The following is an 18076-nucleotide window of genomic DNA, read 5'->3' on the forward strand; positions in this document are numbered from 1 at the left end:
ATTCCCTGAGACCCTGCCTCATCCAATTTACATCCCCACCCAAGCTGCCTGCAGCTGCTTTTGCATATGAATGACTTGTCCTTGCTCAGGCTAAAATCTCTCAAACAAGCTGCAGCTGGGTCAGGGAGCCTCAAACCTAACAATAAAAGGCCCAAGACCTAGTATCAGCACCAAACTGCCTTGCTTCACAGCTGGGCATCATCTGGGCACTTCCAATCCCAATACAAAGAGGAGGAATCTGCAGGTCTCTCTGTAGCTCCTGCTGGGTGGCCCCAGGCAGTCCCTGACTTTGAACCTCTCTGGAGACCCAAGAGCCAGTGTACCCAGTGGTCACTGTCAAACCATACCAGATTACAACTCTACACATCCATAGCAACACACTCAAAGGGCAGATTCAGTGAACATAAAAGCCCCACTGAAGCAAATCTTGCTCCATAGGGGTGTCTCCTGCACAGCAGCTCTCCCACTGTAGTCACAGCTGGTCCTCACAGCCAATTGGCCTGGAGGTCAATTCCTCCCAGTGACACCAATAGCAATCAAGTCTTAACTACAACAAGACTGTGCTCATAGCCCACAAAGCGGTGCACCTAGAGCTCCCAGCTCAGGTGACTGGGGAGGCTGAGCTACTGGGTCCTATAGAACACCTACTACACAAGGCCACTCTACCAACTCAAGGAGACATAGCAGCTCTATCCAATACATAGGAACAAACACGGGGAAGCAGCCAAAATACAGACAAAGAAACGTGTCACAAATGAAAGAAATGGAAGAAAACAAACTACTGGATATACAGTTCAAACCCATGGTTATAAGGTTACTCAAGAATCTGCTAGAAACCTCCAAAAAAAATGAAAAAGGACCAGTCACAAAGTAAGCATACACTGACTGAAATAAAAAATAACATACAGGGATTCAACAGTAGAGGATTTTAAGAAACAAATCAATGATTTGAAATATGAGGAAGCAAAAAACACCCAACCAGAAGAGCAAAAATAAAAAAAGAATCCAAATATATGAAGATAGTGTAAAGAGCATCTGGGACAACTTCAAGCGTACCAACATTCGCATTACAGGAGTATCAGAAGAAGAGAGAGAGCAAGATATTGAAAACCTATTTGAAGAAATAAGGACAGAAAACTTCCCCTACCTGATGAAAGAAATAGACTTACAAGTCCAGGAAGCACAGAGAGTACCAAACAAGAGGAACCCAAAAAAAAAACACACCAAGACACATCATAATTAAAATGCCAAGGGCAAAAGACAAAGAGAGAATCTTGAAAGCAGCAAGAGAAAAGCAGTTATTTACCTACAAAGGAATGCCCATATGACTGTCAGCTGATTCCTCAACAGAAACTATGCAGGCCAGAAGGGAGTGGCAAGAAATATTCAAAGTGATGAATAGCAAGGACCTACAACCAAGATTACTCTACCCAGCAAAGCTATCATTTAGAATTGAAGGTCAGAAGGTCAGATAAAGAGCTTCACAGACAAGAAAAAGCTAAAGGAGTTCATCACCACCAAACAAGAATTATATGAAATGTTGAAGGGTAGTCTTTAAGAAAAGGAAAAAGATCAAAAATATGAACAACAGAATGGCAACAAATACATACCTATCAGTAATTGAATCCAAAAATAAATGAATAAGAAATCTAATGAACAGAATAAACTGGTGAATAAAATAGAATCAAAGGCATGGAAATAGAACAGATTGATGATTCTCAGAGGGAAGAAGGGTAGGAGGTGGGAAGAAATTAAACAAAGATCTTATATGCATATATGCATTACCTGTGGACACAGACAATAGGGTGGCGAAGGCCTGGGACTGGGGCAGAAACCGGGGGGAGTGGGGCAATGGGGGAGAAAAGAGGGGGGGAAAATATTTCTCACCCTGGCCCCTGTGGCTCAGTTGGTTGGCACACTGTCCCATACACCAAAAGGCTGAGGGTTCAAGTCCCAGTGAGGGCACATACTCATATTGCGGGTTCTATCTCTAGTGAGGGTGAGTACAGGAGGCAACAGATCGATGGATGTCTCTCTCTCTCTCTCCCTCTTCTTCTCCCTTCCTCTCTCTCTAAATCAATAAAAACATATCATCAGGTGAGGATTATTCAAAAACAACAACCCATTTCCTTGTAAAGGGTAAGCAAGCAAGACTTCCAAGGAAGGTCACAGTAGACATGGATCTTGTACTCTTTTCCTCAACTCCTTTCTATCAGAGAAACAACATTTGAATTACATTTCTGAGAAAACAGTATCTGCCAGTTCCACATTCAAGAGTTTCGTTAAGATAATGAATGGATTAGGTAACGTATTGGACAGATTCTGTGTGGTCCCTTGTTCTGCTAATGAATAAATAGTACCATAACTGCAAGGCCAAGATACAAAAAGAAATACTATGAAAAGGTCATATGTTCTTAGAGGTGCTAATGACGATAAGAAAAGGTAAGAAGGTAAGAAAAGCGTAGGAACCATGATCTCTTTAGATCCCTAGATGGTACCTTGTCCATTAAGCATGTTGTTTAAATCCAGGCCTGTTTCATTCCTTCGTAGGTAGTAAAACCAAAAATGTTGTCATCTTTCCATTGAGCTTGTTTTCCCAGACCTAGAAAAGGACAGCACAACTGATAATACTGCCTGCTGCTTATTTTTTCTTAAACTTGGCATGAAACGCCGAATGGTCTTTTAAAGTACAGAATACAACTGCAATGAATTACTGTTGCAAAGCTCCCAAACTACTGTTTCCCAATTTTTTCAAATAAGAAGGGTATTTTTCAGCTATATCAAAATGCTTACTAAAGAGCTTCAAGGAAGTTTCTTTGCTTAGATTTGTTTCTAGAAATTATGGATTCCTGGTCATAATTTAAAGTCTGGAAAATCCGCAGTATAAATTATTTATTGCCCTGGTTCCTTTAGACCAATAATGATTTTTATAAGGCCTATGCAGATTGACCAAATTTTAAAATATACTTGGTCAATTTCCTGACATAATGTTTCTGTGACATTTTAAAAATCATAGTGGGAATATCACATAACAAGAAATACCTACTTGCTGAAATCTTTATCTCTATCAAATTCTGCACACTCAACTTCCTTGGTAAATGACAGTTACTATCTTGGTGCTTTTATAACTCTTCTTTTGCATTATCATCATCTTACTAAAATTCTTCAGAAGGCATTTCACTGACAATTATGATAAAGACTTTCAGCTAAACAGCAAAAATTACATAAAGATTTTCTGTCTCTCAGTCAATCTAGAGGCCTACTACATATCCACAACAATATACATGGGGGGGAGAGGGGGAAAAGGTCATAAAAAATGCAACATACTGACCAGCCTATCAAATTATCACATCTTGGTCTCCAGCACAGAAGTTCTCCCAGTGTAGACACAGCTGATCCTCACAGCCAATTGGCCTCGAGGTCAATTCCTCCCAGTGATACCAACAACAATCAAGGCTTACCTACAACAAGACTGTGCACACAGCTCACAAAGGGTGCACCAAGAGTGTCCACCTCGGGTAACTGGGGAAGCTGACCCACTGGGCCCTATAGGACACCTAGCACACAAAGCCACTCTATCAACTCAGGGAAGCAGCCAAAATGCGGAGACAAAGAAACAGGTCACAAATGAAAGAAATGGAGGAAAGCAAATGACTGGATATAGAGTTCAAAACCACGGTTATAAGGTTTTTCAAGAATTTTCTAGAAAAGGCCGATAAATTTAGCAAGACTCTCAAGGATATGAAAAAGGACCAACTAGAAATTAAGCATACACTGACTGAAATAAAAAATAATATACAGAGATCTAACAGCAGACTAGAGGATCGCAAGAATCAAGTCAAAGATTTGAAATACAAAGAAGCAAAAAACACTCAACTGGAAAAGAAAAAAGAATCCAAAAATATGAAGATAGTGTAAGGAGCCTCTGGGACAACTTCAAGCATACCAACATCAGAATTAGGGGGGTGCCAGAAGAAGAGAGAGAGCAAGATACTGAAAACCTATTTGAAGAAATAATGACAGAAAACTTCCCCCACCTGGTGGAAGAAATAGACTTACAAGTCCAGGAAGTGCACTGCACCCCAATCAAAAGGAATCCAAAGAGGACCACACCAAGACACATCATAATTAAAATGCCAAGAGCAAAAGACAAAGAGAGAATATTAAAAGCAGCAAGAGAAAAACAGTTAGTTACCTACAAGGGAGCACCCATACAACTGTCAGCTGATTTCTCAACAGAAACTATGCAGGCCAGATGGGAGTGGCAAGAAATATTCAAAGTGATGAATAGCAAGAACCTACAACCAAGATTACTCTACCCAGCAAAGCTATCATTCAGAATTGAAGGTCAGATAAAGAGCTTCACAGATAAGAAAAAGCTAAAGGAGTTCATCACCACCAAACCAGTATTATATGAAATGCTGAAAGGTATTCTTTAAGAAGAGGAAGAAGAAGAAAAAGGTAAAGATAAAAATTATGAACAACAAATATATATCTATCAACAAGTGCATCTAAAAATCAAGTGAATAAAAAATCTGATGAGGGGACTCTTCCCCCTCCCTACAGGGGAGTCTGTACTTGTTCTTCAATAAAACTCCATCTTTGCTATAAAAAAAAAAATCTGATGAACAGAATAAACTGGTGAATATAATAGAATCAGGGGCATAGAAAGGAGTGGACTGACAACTCTCGTGGGGAAAGGGGTGTGGGGGTTGCGGGAAGAGACTGGACAAAAATCATACACCTATGGATGAGGACAGTGGGGGGGGGTGGTAAAAGCATGGGGTGGGTTGGGAACCGGGTGGAGGGGAGCTATGGGGGAACAAAGAGGAACAATTGTAATAATCTGAACAATAAAGATTTATTAAATTAAAAAAACATTATCACATCTTTCCTCCGAAGTGCAAGGAGAAATAGTGTCCAGAAAAACTGCCACATAAGACCCCAAGTTTTGGTCATAATCTCCATGTCACCTAGAATTTTTTTAACATATTTTTTATTGATTTCAGAGAGGAAGGGAGAGGGAGAGAGAGATAGAAACATCAATGATGAGAGAGAATCATTGATCAGCTGCTTCCTGCACACCCCCTGCTGGGGATTGACTCGGCAACCCCAGGCATGTACCCTGACTGGGAATGGAACCATGACCTCCTGGTTCATAGGTTCGATGCTCAACCACTGAGCCACACAGGGCAGGCTGTCACCCAGAATTCTTGCCCTAGCTAACTTGGCTCAGTGGATAGAGCGTCGACCTGCGGACTGAAGGGTCCCAGGTTCGATTCCAATCAAGGGCACACGCCCTAGTTGTGGGCTCGATCTCCAGTAGGGGGCGTGCAAGAGGCAGCCAATCGATGATTCTCTCTTATTAATGTTTCTATCTCTCTCTCCCTCTCTCTTACTCACTAAATTCAATAAAAAAATATATTTTTTAAAAAAAATTTAGAATTTTTTTAACATATTTTATTGATTTTTTTTACAGAGAGGGATAGAGGGTTAGAAACATCGATGAGAGAGAAATATCAATCAGCTGCCTCCTGCACAACTCCTTCCAGGGATGTGCCCACAACCAAGGTACATGCCCTTGACCGGAATCGAACCTGGGACCTTTCAGTCCATAGGCCGACGCTCTATCCACTGAGCCAAACCGGTTAGGGCAAATTTAGAATTCTTAATTGCCCAACACGAGGGTATAGGCATGGCTGACTTGGAGAAATTTATCATCATTACCATCACCATTATTGTCACCATTAGATAAAAATAAGAGCATTATGTTACTCTCCTCTTCCACTTCCTCTTCCACTCTTTTCCTCTTTTCCTTCTTCATTTCCCTCCTCTTCCTGAACAATTCCGTCCCTAAGTCCATTAAGTAGGGCAGAGAAAGATAGGCGTCCACACTAGAGGCAAGAGTGAAGTGACAGAGCCCGAGCCAGGGAAGAAGAATGTCCGTATCTGGGGAACTGAGCGTGGGGTGTCAGAGCTTAAGTGCATTAGAGAGGGCACCCTATAGAGGTGTGCATGATATGAGAGGGTCAGAGCTCATGCAGGGTGGCTAGGGTATTCCTGTGGTGGTGGCAGAGGGAACATCCAGACATGGGGTGTCAGAGTCCAAACAGGGGGAAGAGGGCACCACATGCAAAGTTGGCCCAGTGCAGGGGGTTAGACCCCAAGCAAGATAAAAAGGGTATCCCTCTGGAGATAATCTGGCATAAGGAGTCAGAGACAGAAAAGGGCAAGAGGGTGTCTGTGTAGGAGACTTGTCCTTGCTGCTCATAATGTTCACTTTAATCACTTGTTTACGATAATGTCTATCAGGCTTCATATACAATTGCTCTTTCTTCCTTTGCACTGGCTATTTTGTGGAGAGGTACATTTAAACTATGTGACTATCCCATTCTTCATTATTAACTTTGGTACTTAAACTGTCCCAGACTTTGCCAGTTCAAGCCCCTTCAGGCTGGCTTCATAGAGTCATTCTTTGAGCATTTTTTATTCCTTTCGGCATCTTTCTCTACTGCAGTCCTAGATCAGTCATTTCACCAAGAAACCAGAGTTCCTTTTATCGAAAAAATAGTTATTAAAGGCTAAGATTTGGGTACTAGTTATGCTCATTCGTGAAAACAATATATTCGCACACACAAATACACATGTTTATATCTACATTTATTGAAAGCAATGATGCATCCAACTCCACAGGCAGGATTCATTTTTGTTTCTCCCTTCCTATATTTGCAATTTCCTTCTCCAATGGTGAGAAACTTGGGTTCTGTTCTCGTTAGTATGTCTACTTATTTGATACCTCCTGCCACAGGTAACCAATCCTCTCCATCCGCCACTCAGGCTTTGCCACCATGCTAGGCTGAAATGCCCGTCCCCCATACTGTCAGCCTGGTAAACTCCTATTCATCTAACAAGATTCAAGAATCATCTCCTCCCTGAAGTTTCCTTTGATTATTCCTCTCAGATAGAAATAAGGGTATCTCCTTGCTCCTCATGTTCCTGTAGCATTGTTTAGTACTTGCATTACAGCAAATACCACGTATATTTTTTTAATTCTTTTATTTTTATTGAATTTATTGGGATGACATTGGTTAATAAAATTATATAGGTTTCAGGTGTACAATTCTATAATAGATCATCTGCATATTGAATTGTGTGATCACCACCCCCAGTCAAGTCTCCTTCCTGTATCACAATGTATTTTAACTCTTTGTTGACATATCTGTCCAATTATTCTACAAGTACTAGAGGGTAGAGAGAGATGATCTGATTCAATTTTAGAATCCACATGGTGCTCAATAAATACTAGTTAAAATAAATAATAATCATTCTTTGTTATCACTGTTCTTAGGTCAGTTCCCTATAAAATCCTGGCTGACTTTGATTAGTTGGATAGTAGTTGGTTCACTGAGTAGTAAATGTTGGTCTTACTACACAGCATAAAACATACCACTGGAAAAACTTGCAGGAGATCATTTTAGCATTGTTCCTAATTCTTCATGTTCTCTGATAGGTCCTCAAAGTTTCTATCGTCCTTCAGCGTGAGAGACCACTCTGTTCACTAGCCAAAGCAAGCCCACGGGAAGCAACTCTGTCCTGGGCTGCCCCCTGCTGGCGTTTACCATGCCAAAGAACATCTCTGCATCATTCCTGCTGCTCACCGGCACTACACTCCCACTCACTCCCATGTCTCCACGCGAGCAGTAAAACAGCTATACAACACAGGGAGAATTCTGTAAGTAAATATAGCAGTGTTTCAGTATATTCAAAACACAAGATACTATATTTAGTCTACTTGTGATACATGAGACATTTCAAATGCAGATTAGTAACTACAGGTATCAAACAAAGACGCCAAGTGGCTAAATAGTAATTAAGGCACAAACAAAAGAAGAAAGAAGACTTTAATGTGGAAGAATGGTAACTGGGATGCAGGGGTCAGAACTTCCAATGCCTTCCTTGTAAAGTGAAACATAGGTTTATGGAATAACCTAGATACTGAAGTCAACTTGCAACATGAATTTTTTTATAAAAAAAGCAAGAAAATGCATTTAAAAGAATTTGAATCTCAAACCACATTAGATATTAAAGCTCTTGTGCAACTGCACTCCATATCTTTGTCGCCTGTGATCATATAATAAACATATACACCTAAGGAATAACTTCTTCTGCAAACAGGCAAACAACATGCCATTTGCTGATATCCAAGATGTGTATATAGTATAACAAATATCCAATAAAAAGACTAAATAAGTAGCAAAAAGGCTTTTCCAGCACCAGCCCTTATGTTATCCCATTTCTCATGTCTCCAATGAGGAAGGAAGGATAAATGACCACCTTTATCCAACCCCCTCTGGAAAATCTGGCAAAATCTACTCCCTCAACTTTACTACAAGAGCTCCAAAGATTAACTAGGTTAGCCTAAAGTTATGTTTCCTCCCTAAATGAAAATGTTAAAAGAGCTTCCTCTTCCTAAATGCATATGTCAATCAATCACACTTCAGTATGAATTAACCGTCAGCTCCCACAAATAGTTTATGGTGGTTGTGTAAAGCTGGAAAGAAGTGAGGACACAACCGAAACCGGCTTGGCTCAGTGGATAGAGTGTCGGCCTGTGGACTGAAGGGTCCCGGGTTTGATTCCGGTCAAGGGCATGTACCTTAGTTGCGGGCACATCCCCAGTGGGAGGTGTGCAGGAGGCAGTTGATCAATGTTTCTCTCTCATTGATGTTTCTAGCTCTCTATCCCTCTCCCTTCCTCTCTGTAAAATATCAATAAAATATATTTTAAAAAAAAAAAGAAGTGAGGACACGGAGTCCATGAGGTTAGAATTAACATTGAGGGAGGCAGGAAACTAAAGATGATGAAAGCAAACTCTGTAAATTCAATTTTGAGGGTTCAATATCCATTCTTCTTAATCTACCTCTCACTCTGCAGCCCATTCCCTCTCTCCTCCTCGCACAAAAACCTGCTTTCCCTTAGGAGAGGAACGTTGGCACAAAAACGAGAGCCAGGGTGAACATGTAGTAATTAGAATGGAGATGGGGCTTTCTTTCTAGAAAACTATTTGGGCAGGAAGAGTCAGAGGAAATATGGTGCGGGGGACAGAAATATCAAGCAGGCAGAAAGAAATGAGGTTGGCTGTTTATGCTCACATCCATCACTGAAGATTTGATCAAAGGATGGTGACAAGTCTAGGCCGATTGTTTCAGCTCACTTAACTAGAAGTAAATAACCACTTTAAATAAAGCTGCCCTCACAACATACCGGAACCCAAATAACTCCAAAGCACAACTGAAGCGAAGTTCAATTTTCAGACAGATTCATGCAGACATCCTGTTAAATACATCACACACTTTTGCCCGGCTGATGTTGCTCAGTGGTGGAGCATCCGACATGAAGTAGGAGGTCACAGATCAATTCCCTGTCAGGGCACATGCTGGGGCTGTGGACTCGATCCCTGGTGGGAAGTGTGTAGGAGGCAGCCAATCGATGTTTCTCTCTCATCAATGTTACTATCTCTCTATCCCTCTCCCTTCCTCTCTCTAAAAGCAATAAAAATATTTTTAAAAAAATAAAATAAATAAATCACACAATTTCAGTCCTCACCCAGATTGAACACAAATGTAGAGGTCACTTGCTGTCCTGTTCATGCGAAAGAAGAAAACTGGACTCTTCAGAGAGTCCCGGGGCCTGTGTTACACAGGGAGGTTCCCTGGGTTTTCACCTGGCATTGTGCCTCTCCCGCCATATGGTTCACATGACCATGTCATCACGTACATAAGAATGAAGTGGAACACAGATGAATCTTCTGTGCAAATTCCTGCTTTTTCAGATACAAAATATTCTCTCATATCAATCTATGATGAATCACCAACTCATCATATTTTAATAAAACGCTGCTGCAATATGTTCAAAATGGAAACCAAAGGCAGACGAAATATGCATTAAATGTTAAATACCTTCAAGTTCTGAAGGTTGAAATTAGTCTTTTCTAATCTTTGACTTGAATGGTAGTCAGCTTCCTTTTCTAGTTAAATACTTAGGAAGAATGTTCTAGAACAGGCTCCTTGAAAGAATTTTCCGAAACGACCCCAAATCCATAATTAAGGAAACTATTTCATTCTACAACTGATCTAATCCTACTGTGTTTACCGTCACGTGAGAGGTTAAATGGCTAAAGTTGGTAGACGCACTACTGAATATTGTAAGCTTCTGCATTAACATCAGTGAAGACCTGCTCCACCCTTCTGTCAACTGTAAGGAACCACCGAGACACACGAGGTGCTGGGCGATGTAAGAACGGACAAGGTGCGTAGTAGTCGCCGGCGGTTGTCCTAATTCCCTGCTACACATCAGCCTCACCGTTTTGAAGAGGGAGCTGAATACCCTGCTTAGGAGAGAAAGAGGTCAATACCAAAATTCCCTCTCTCTCTGCTCAGTCCTCATCATGCAGCTGGCACTGTTCGCGCTGGCAGACACAGCTCCCTGAACATAATGGTGCAATCACCGCTTCAAACATCATTACTATCTAAAATAGATAACCCACTTGCAAGTTGACTATTTTTATAGATACATCGTTTTCATGCCGTTCCACTGCTCTCTTTGTGATTTATTCCACTTAACCGGTGCAGTTTCCCTGGAAGTATCTTTTATCAGAGCCCCCATAACCACAGTTGTTCAAATAGTTGTGGAAATTACAATGCTTCCGAGTTGCCTCTTATCTCCTTGTACTCATCAACAGAAACTTCATGAACTGGATCCTGACTCTAAAAGAAAAAAAAAATTTATAAGCTATCTGGTTTGTATGTGTTTGGTGGCCAGAAGATTTTTTCCCTCCACTTACTGAGCTATTTTTTCCCAGAGGGATCTTGAGGACTGGATTCTTTATGTTCAACAAGAATTTATTGAACACATATTAGTAAGATACACTTTTACTAATGGCTCCTTGAGGCATTAAGAAAATCAAGTACATCTGAGGCATTCACAAACTTTTTATTGCTCTATTAAAATACAACTCAATCTAGACACACTAAAAAAGAAATAGTTTAATATACCTTTTCAAAGGGAATTATTCCTATTTGGATTAAAAGGCAGTTGTACCAAAGGAAGAAACTTCAAAAGGCGTTGCAGCTGTCTCATGAAAGATTTGTTAAATACAATGAAATTTCACATATATTATGGACGAGGAAAAAGGAGGGAGGCAACTCCATTTCATTTCTGTGGTGAACTCTGATGAGCTCGCGTTTCTTCAAGGATGAAAGGGGGTGGTGAGGAGTATAACTGAAAACAAACACAAAACCAGACATATATATATTTGTCCTGGGAAAACGCTAATGTCTCTTGCAGCTAAGTTTGAAAAACAGAAGGGAGGTACAAAAGTTCACTGCTATGGCAGCTAATGTCACCTTGAGCTCTGACAGAGGAACGGTAAAAAAAATCATGGATGGTTTTAGACCACAAGAGAATTTCCTATGACATTGAACAATTCCAAGAATCCGATTCTTCCCAACTTCTAGTTTGCTTCTCTCTTCCCTAGTGAAAATAATTTTCAAACTAGAAAGGATAAACAAATAATGTTAGGAAATTACTGGAGTTCTAATAGACAGAGATCCTAAGAGACACTTAGCTGCTTCCAATGAGTGTAAGTACCCGGACCCAGAAGAATGAGACGCGTCAGTATTAAGCATCATCAATGGTTTACTACCAGAAACAGGCTATAATAAAGTAGCCGGATTTGGATGGAATTTGTTGACTTACCACTAAAGGGCTAGATCAAAGGAAAGCCATAACCAAAATATAGTGTAAATTTAAAAAGACAGTGGATAAAGTACTCCTCCATATTATTCTCACAGGTATACTGGAAAGAAGTAGCTGACGGTTCTGTTAAGTGGCTTCAATGGTGGTAGAAATACCACCCATAAAGATTGCTACGTTTACATTTGTGCTAAGCCAAAGAGAGGTTCTTTAGAGGATACATTATGGTGTGTTGAATTCCAGTTATAGAAAACATGCTTACTAAATCTACAGATGATGCAGAGAAGTGACTATGTTGGAAGACAGATTTAAGAGTCATGAAGATCTAGATAGATTATAAATATAGGATAAAGCAAATAAGATGAGATGTAATAGGAATAATTTAAGTTCAAGCAACACATTTACAAGTACCACATAGGGAAAGCATGGCTCCACATGTCATGGAAAAAAAGAATACCTAGAAGTTTTGAGTATCTGCTCAATGTGAACCAATGCCATTATACAGCCTAGAAAAACTTGACCTGCATTAAGATAGGTTTTAGATCAACAATAATAATAATGTGGTAATTTAATTGTATCATGTTTTAAATAGCTGCTGTTTTATTTTCATTTTTATAATATGTGTCCATTGTAGAATTCTGGAAAATGCACATAAACGAGAAGAAAATAACGATCACCCACAATTCCACCACTCAAAAATGAATACAGTTTACATTGTGGCGTTTATCATTCCAGACTTCTTAATGCACATTATAAATGTTCACACACACTTATTTCTTTCTTTTAAAAAAGTAGGATCATACTACACATTTTGTCACCTGTTTCTTTGGTTTTGTTTTTTAATTCAACAGTACATCGAGTCCCAATGCATTCTACATTGGTCTAATGACAGATAGTGCATTTTGTCCACTTTTGCTCGCTACACTTCAAGAGAGTCATTGCAAACTTTAAGAATATACAAAGAAAGAAAAATGGAGCAGTAAAAAGTATGAAAATCTAACTTCACCTAATCTATAATGCCACATGACAAAAGGTTGCTGGAAATATGGTACTTCCATGAAAAAATATAGAAGTTTTATAAGAAAACAATATATCTAAATGCATGCACCTTAAGAACTGTACTGGCAGATGAATTAAACTAATACCAACCGCTGGAAATTAAAGCGAGGTGGATTTCAACTCAAGAAAGTTAATTTTTTTAAATAATTAGAGCTTTCAAAAATGAAACGGATCTCGTCACTGGAGGGCTTCACAGGGCTGGAGTAACTCACTGGTAAAGGATGTTAGAGGTAATTCCTCTAAGTGAGATGCTGAATTAAAAGGCCCCATTCTATCTGAAGATTCTGTGATTCTAATGGAAAACCTACTACAGAAATTTACTCCCAGTCCAATATGAAGCAAATCCATCGTCATTAAGGTCTTAAGAAATAGAGTCCAGTGCTTTAGAGATGCATGAGAAGTTACAATAACACTAATGGTGAACACTAACGTGCTAAATGATTTGCATTCATTGCTTAACATCTCCTTTAATCCTTACAACAACGCTGTATGGTAGATGCTATTGCTATTCCCATTTTATAGAAGAGGACAGTAAGGCTTGGGGCGGTTTTATATTTATTCAAGGTCATTCTTACTTTTGCTGAAAAGTTCAGTTGTCACCCAAGGATACCTGATTCTCCATCATAATAGCCACTGCGATATGTAATCAAAAGCATCTTCACAAAATTTATTATCTAGTGATCCCTCAAAGGGCAGAGATGAGATCTTTTTAATTAGAAAAAAATTTAAGGATTTTTTAATTAAATTCTGCATAGCAAAAAATATTCAGATACACATTAAACTTTTGAAAATAAAACATTCAATGAATAACACATAAGATGTAGTAGAGCAAATCTGAATCACATAACTTCACATCTTTGCCAATACTAATTATGGGACCTTGGGCAAGTTCTTGGTCTTCCTATCTCTCTGGTCCTTCATCTGTGAAATGAGGATCGACCACTTAAGGTTGACATAGAATTGAATGAGATAACACATGTAAGCATTTCACATAGGATCTAACACTACTATTACACAAGTAATAAATGGGGGGAGAGACAACCCTATTCCACAATTAATTCCAAAATACTTTAAAATTTTGAAGTGTCATCATGTTTGAAGTGGGAAGGGTCACATTTTCCATTATCCTATAAATAAATTTCTGATGACAATCATTTATGAAATAAAGTGACAACTAAATAAACTGTGCCTTCTCTTAGGAATTTCATTTTATGCAAATGATCATCCAAAGAATACAATTTCAACTCCCATTTTTCTTCAAAGACACTGTTTTAGTCATTTATTCAGTATGAGGTAGAAAAATGCAAGTTTAACGGTTACTGGGTTTGATTCTGATTTTTACAACTTGGTTCACACTGCTCTAATGAACATGTTTTTTAGTTTCATTGTTTTCTACATGCATTCTTGTTGTAGAGTTACTGCTACTACCTCTGAAAAACAGCAAAACAGAAAACCTCTCATTCGAGAGGTACATTGTGGGTCACAATTTTGAGATTTAATGTTTACTAACATTAAATAGTTGGTATTTTATTCTTTTTAAAAATGGCACAACTGAGAAAGTATTTCATAGATATCTGCTGATCACACAAATAGGCTTTTTTAACTATCTCAATGAAATTAACTGGAGTTCTCCCTGTTCTCAAAGAACTCTTTAATGTTATTCCAAAGGAACTGATTATTTTTAGGAACCTATTTTAACCACATAGGTTTCTAGCCATATTCAATTTTATAACTGATACGTCACTCTGGCAAAAATTTATTTTACCTGCAACTTAAAACTGTAACCAGATAACTGCTTTTGTATAAATTATCTGTGACCAAGGGCAATTACTGGAGCTATCATCTAAAATATACACATTATCTACTCGTGTATGGAAGTGAAAATTATTTAACAAAGGGAGTATACACAAGAGTCATCACTTCTAAGACCTACTGAAAAAAATGTTCCACAAACATTCATTGTTCTGAAGTGAACTGTCATTTCAATAAAATGTCACTGTCAACAAGTATAGATGATCACTTATGGAGCTTTTTTGAATCCCAGCAACTATTTTCCAACCAAATTCATTTCACTGCAACACAAATGTTTTCATTTACCCTATTAGCCAGGACTGCAATTAATTGCATTGTCTGACCACTACAACATATGAGAACTGTGTAAAAAACACACTGTTATCGTCCAAAAGTTTGTCTTAAGCACATGTTCGGAGTAGCACAGAACACCTTTTTAAAACCATAAAAATCACTTGGGCTTTAAAATTTTTTTTTTACAAGTACAGCTGAGTTGCCTAAGAGATGGGGTAAAGATATGAATGCCTCCCAAAATATCCAGGATACATGGAAAAGCCATGATTTTAGAAACTAAAGAGCTTTCCTTGAATGTTATCTAGTGACTATTCTTCAGGCATCCTTCCAACTGATCTCATTTGTCCATCAATTCAACTTTTAAGTTGATAGTTTTTTTTAAATGTGTAAATGATCCCTGCTATTTCTATAGCTCTGCTTGCTGAATAAAGACCTTGACAGTTTTTTTAAATGTCATCCTAGGAAGATTCTCCAAGCAGTATCAGCCTCACCTGAAACATCTCCACATTCAAAGGCCTCTACCATGTTCCAAATACAGTATCCCAATCCTGAGATATAAAATAACTAAGTTTCCGCTCAGCAATATCCAGGTAACAAAGTGCTGCTGGGCTGCCTCATCAAGTTTTATCCACACCCTGTACTGATGCCATCGCATCGAAGGTCCACTTTCTTCATTTTGTGGGCTCATTACCCACCGCAGAGCAAATGCCTTCTGCAAGAGAAGGTAGCAGCAACCAAAGGCTGTGGCTTTTGCAGGGTAATGGCATTCACGCTATAGCTTCTCTGACAGTTTCATTCAAATAGATACACACGCACACAAAAAGGCTGGGCTGGAGGCTGAAGCGACAGAATAAACACTGATGGAAAGCAGGTGGAACACCGATTTCCTTCCAGCAACACGAGTCCATGTCCAAGTTCTGCATCACGGCTCTGAGAAAAGTAGCTACCGGCGCATTGATGGAAGGCTATCTTAAAATTACTCAAAGAATCCAAGGCGTCCATCTGACTGGGAGGCTCGAGCCTCCTCTCCATACACACTGTTTCCCTGTCTAATTTAAGAATGAACCGCTGGCCGCCAGCAGGTGCAGTTACCCCGAGGAGCAGCACGCATCCATCACAATGCTTAAGGAGGGATGCAATCCCGGAGGAGTCGCCCGTCCTTACCTGAGCAGATTAGACAGGGGCAGGGGTCCGGATCCACCGCCCAGGATCCCTCCTTTCCTGCCAGACAGGAGTTTCTCCACCAGAGCCACGTTGCCAGTGCGAGCCGCTTCCAGCAGCTCCTGGTCCTTCCCCATAGTCTCTCCCCGACTCCTTCGTGGAGTCCTTTCCCCCTGCGGGTCCTTCTCCCCTCCCACCCCACTCCCCCAAAATGCAGGGCCCTCCCCGCCCCACCCTAAGATAATGCCACCCCGGTGCTTCTGAGGAGCGGGCGTTGGAGGGTGAGGACTGAGGAGGTCGGAGCAGGAGGAGCCGGAGCGCAGTGCACGACCGCGGCGGCGGCGGCGGCGGCCTCGCGCCCCGGCTGGTCCTCGCCTGAGCCTCGCGCGGGCCGGCTGGGCGGTGGGGCGGCGAGGAGGGGCACGGCGGCTGCGGCTCGGGCGGCCGGGGCCCGCGCCGAGGCCGGGCGGAGCGGACGAGGGCGGCGGGGCCCGGGCTGGGGCAGGGCGGGGGGCGCCGGGGGCGCCGCGGCGGCGCTGAGGCCTGGCGCGCGGGGCGGCCGGCGCGCGGGGGGCGTGTGCGCGCGGCAGGTGCGGCCGCGGGTCGGTCCCCAGTAGGGAGGGGGGGCGGGGCAGGGGACGGAGGAGGCCGGCCCGGAATGGGGGCGGGGCCCCGGGCCGAGGTGATCCTCGTTTTTCGTGGGCGGGGACCCTCCCTCCTCCGGTCGCCTCGGGAGAAGGTTAACCGTGTGAGGACTGGAGTTCTCCCGACCGCCGCCACGCCTCGGGTTGGTCACACGCTCGAGGAAAATCCTCCATGACGGGCACGGGAGGCCGGGGTGCTGGAAAGGGGCCCTCTGCTACGCTCCCGTCCTCCTCCAGGGGCTGCACTCGCCCTAAGGCTTACCTCCCCGAGGCGGCGGCGATCTGCCCCTGGTTAGAAAGAGGAGGTTTGTGTTATCCTATTGCTGTGACACTGGACAGTGTGTGACTGTTCCCGTTTCCCTAGGGCTTGGAGGATCGGCCGACTTGTAAAAATACCAGGAAGAAGGGCTCTCCCTGAACCCCGGGCGCAACCGAAAGGGGCATGGGGTGCAGACCCACTGTAATTTGCATGTGTCATCCGCAAGGCACTGAGTGGCTGACTTGAATTTGTGAGATGCTCTCCGTGCCCATAGTGGAAAACATGCGTTTATGTTCTTTGGAAACTTCTTGTGACACCTTGCCTGGCTGTGCCTTGCCCTTGGGACACACTTCATAAATGTACTGGGGAGTAAAGGGACATAATAGGCATTCCGCAACCCAGTGAACTGGGTAGTATTTCAGCATGTCCATTTTGGAAATGAGAAAGTAGTGGCACAAAGGGTTAATTCGGTTTCTCAGTTAAGTGGTGGCCACCGAACACCAGACCTGACTCACTGCACAGCCCAGGCTCTTCCCAATACACCTTCCTGCCTCCAGGAAACAAATAAAATGGACAGGCAATAATGATCCCAGGCATTTGATAAGCAGTTACTGCGTACCACACACTGTGCTAGGTACTTTCCATATGTTATCTCAACCCTCATAGCCATCTCGTGAGATGAGTACCATTTTTACCCCTGTTTTACAGATGAGGAAACGTACTGTTCCAAGATCAAGTAGCTAGAAAGTTAGCCAAGGTTCAAACCCAGGGCTGCCTGCTGTAGGCAGAGATTTTAAACAAAGAACTGGGGAAGGCTTAAAAGATGTTTAGTGCCCTGGCTGGTTAGGCTTAGTGAGTGGAGCGTTGGCCTGCGGACTGAGGGGTCCCGGGTTCAATTCTGGTCAGGGACACATGCCTGGGTTGCGGGTTTGGTCCCCAGGGGGCGGTGTGCAGGAGGCAGCCAATCAATGATTCTCTCTCATCATTGATGTTTCTCTCTCCCTCTTCCTTCCTCTCTGAAACCAATAAAAATATATTTTTAAAAAAAGATGTTTAGTAATAAGTAATAGCACAAGTATATTTTTAAAATTTTTTAAATCTTTATTGTTCAGAT

General features: G+C 41.6%; 1 protein-coding gene across 8 annotated transcripts in view; it reads right to left on the minus strand.

The window, feature by feature from the left end:
• The window catches only part of ANKS1B (ankyrin repeat and sterile alpha motif domain containing 1B), an 827678-nt gene extending 811214 nt beyond the window's left edge, over window positions 1-16464 (minus strand). For 2 of the 8 annotated variants that reach the window (XM_080658529.1, XM_080658532.1), the window contains exon 1: window positions 16063-16461. In XM_080658529.1, coding sequence (XP_080514655.1) covers window positions 16063-16196 — 134 coding nt within the window. In that variant the 5' untranslated portion in view covers window positions 16197-16461. Of the gene's footprint in view, window positions 1-16062 lie in introns of all 8 variants that reach the window. The other 6 variants (XM_080658530.1, XM_080658527.1, XM_080658528.1 and 3 more) reach the window with 5 other exon arrangements.
• Window positions 16465-18076: the final 1612 nt, after the last annotated feature.

Source organism: Plecotus auritus (assembly GCF_963455305.1).
Source record: "Plecotus auritus genome assembly, chromosome: 3".
Lineage (NCBI taxonomy): Eukaryota > Metazoa > Chordata > Mammalia > Chiroptera > Vespertilionidae > Plecotus > Plecotus auritus.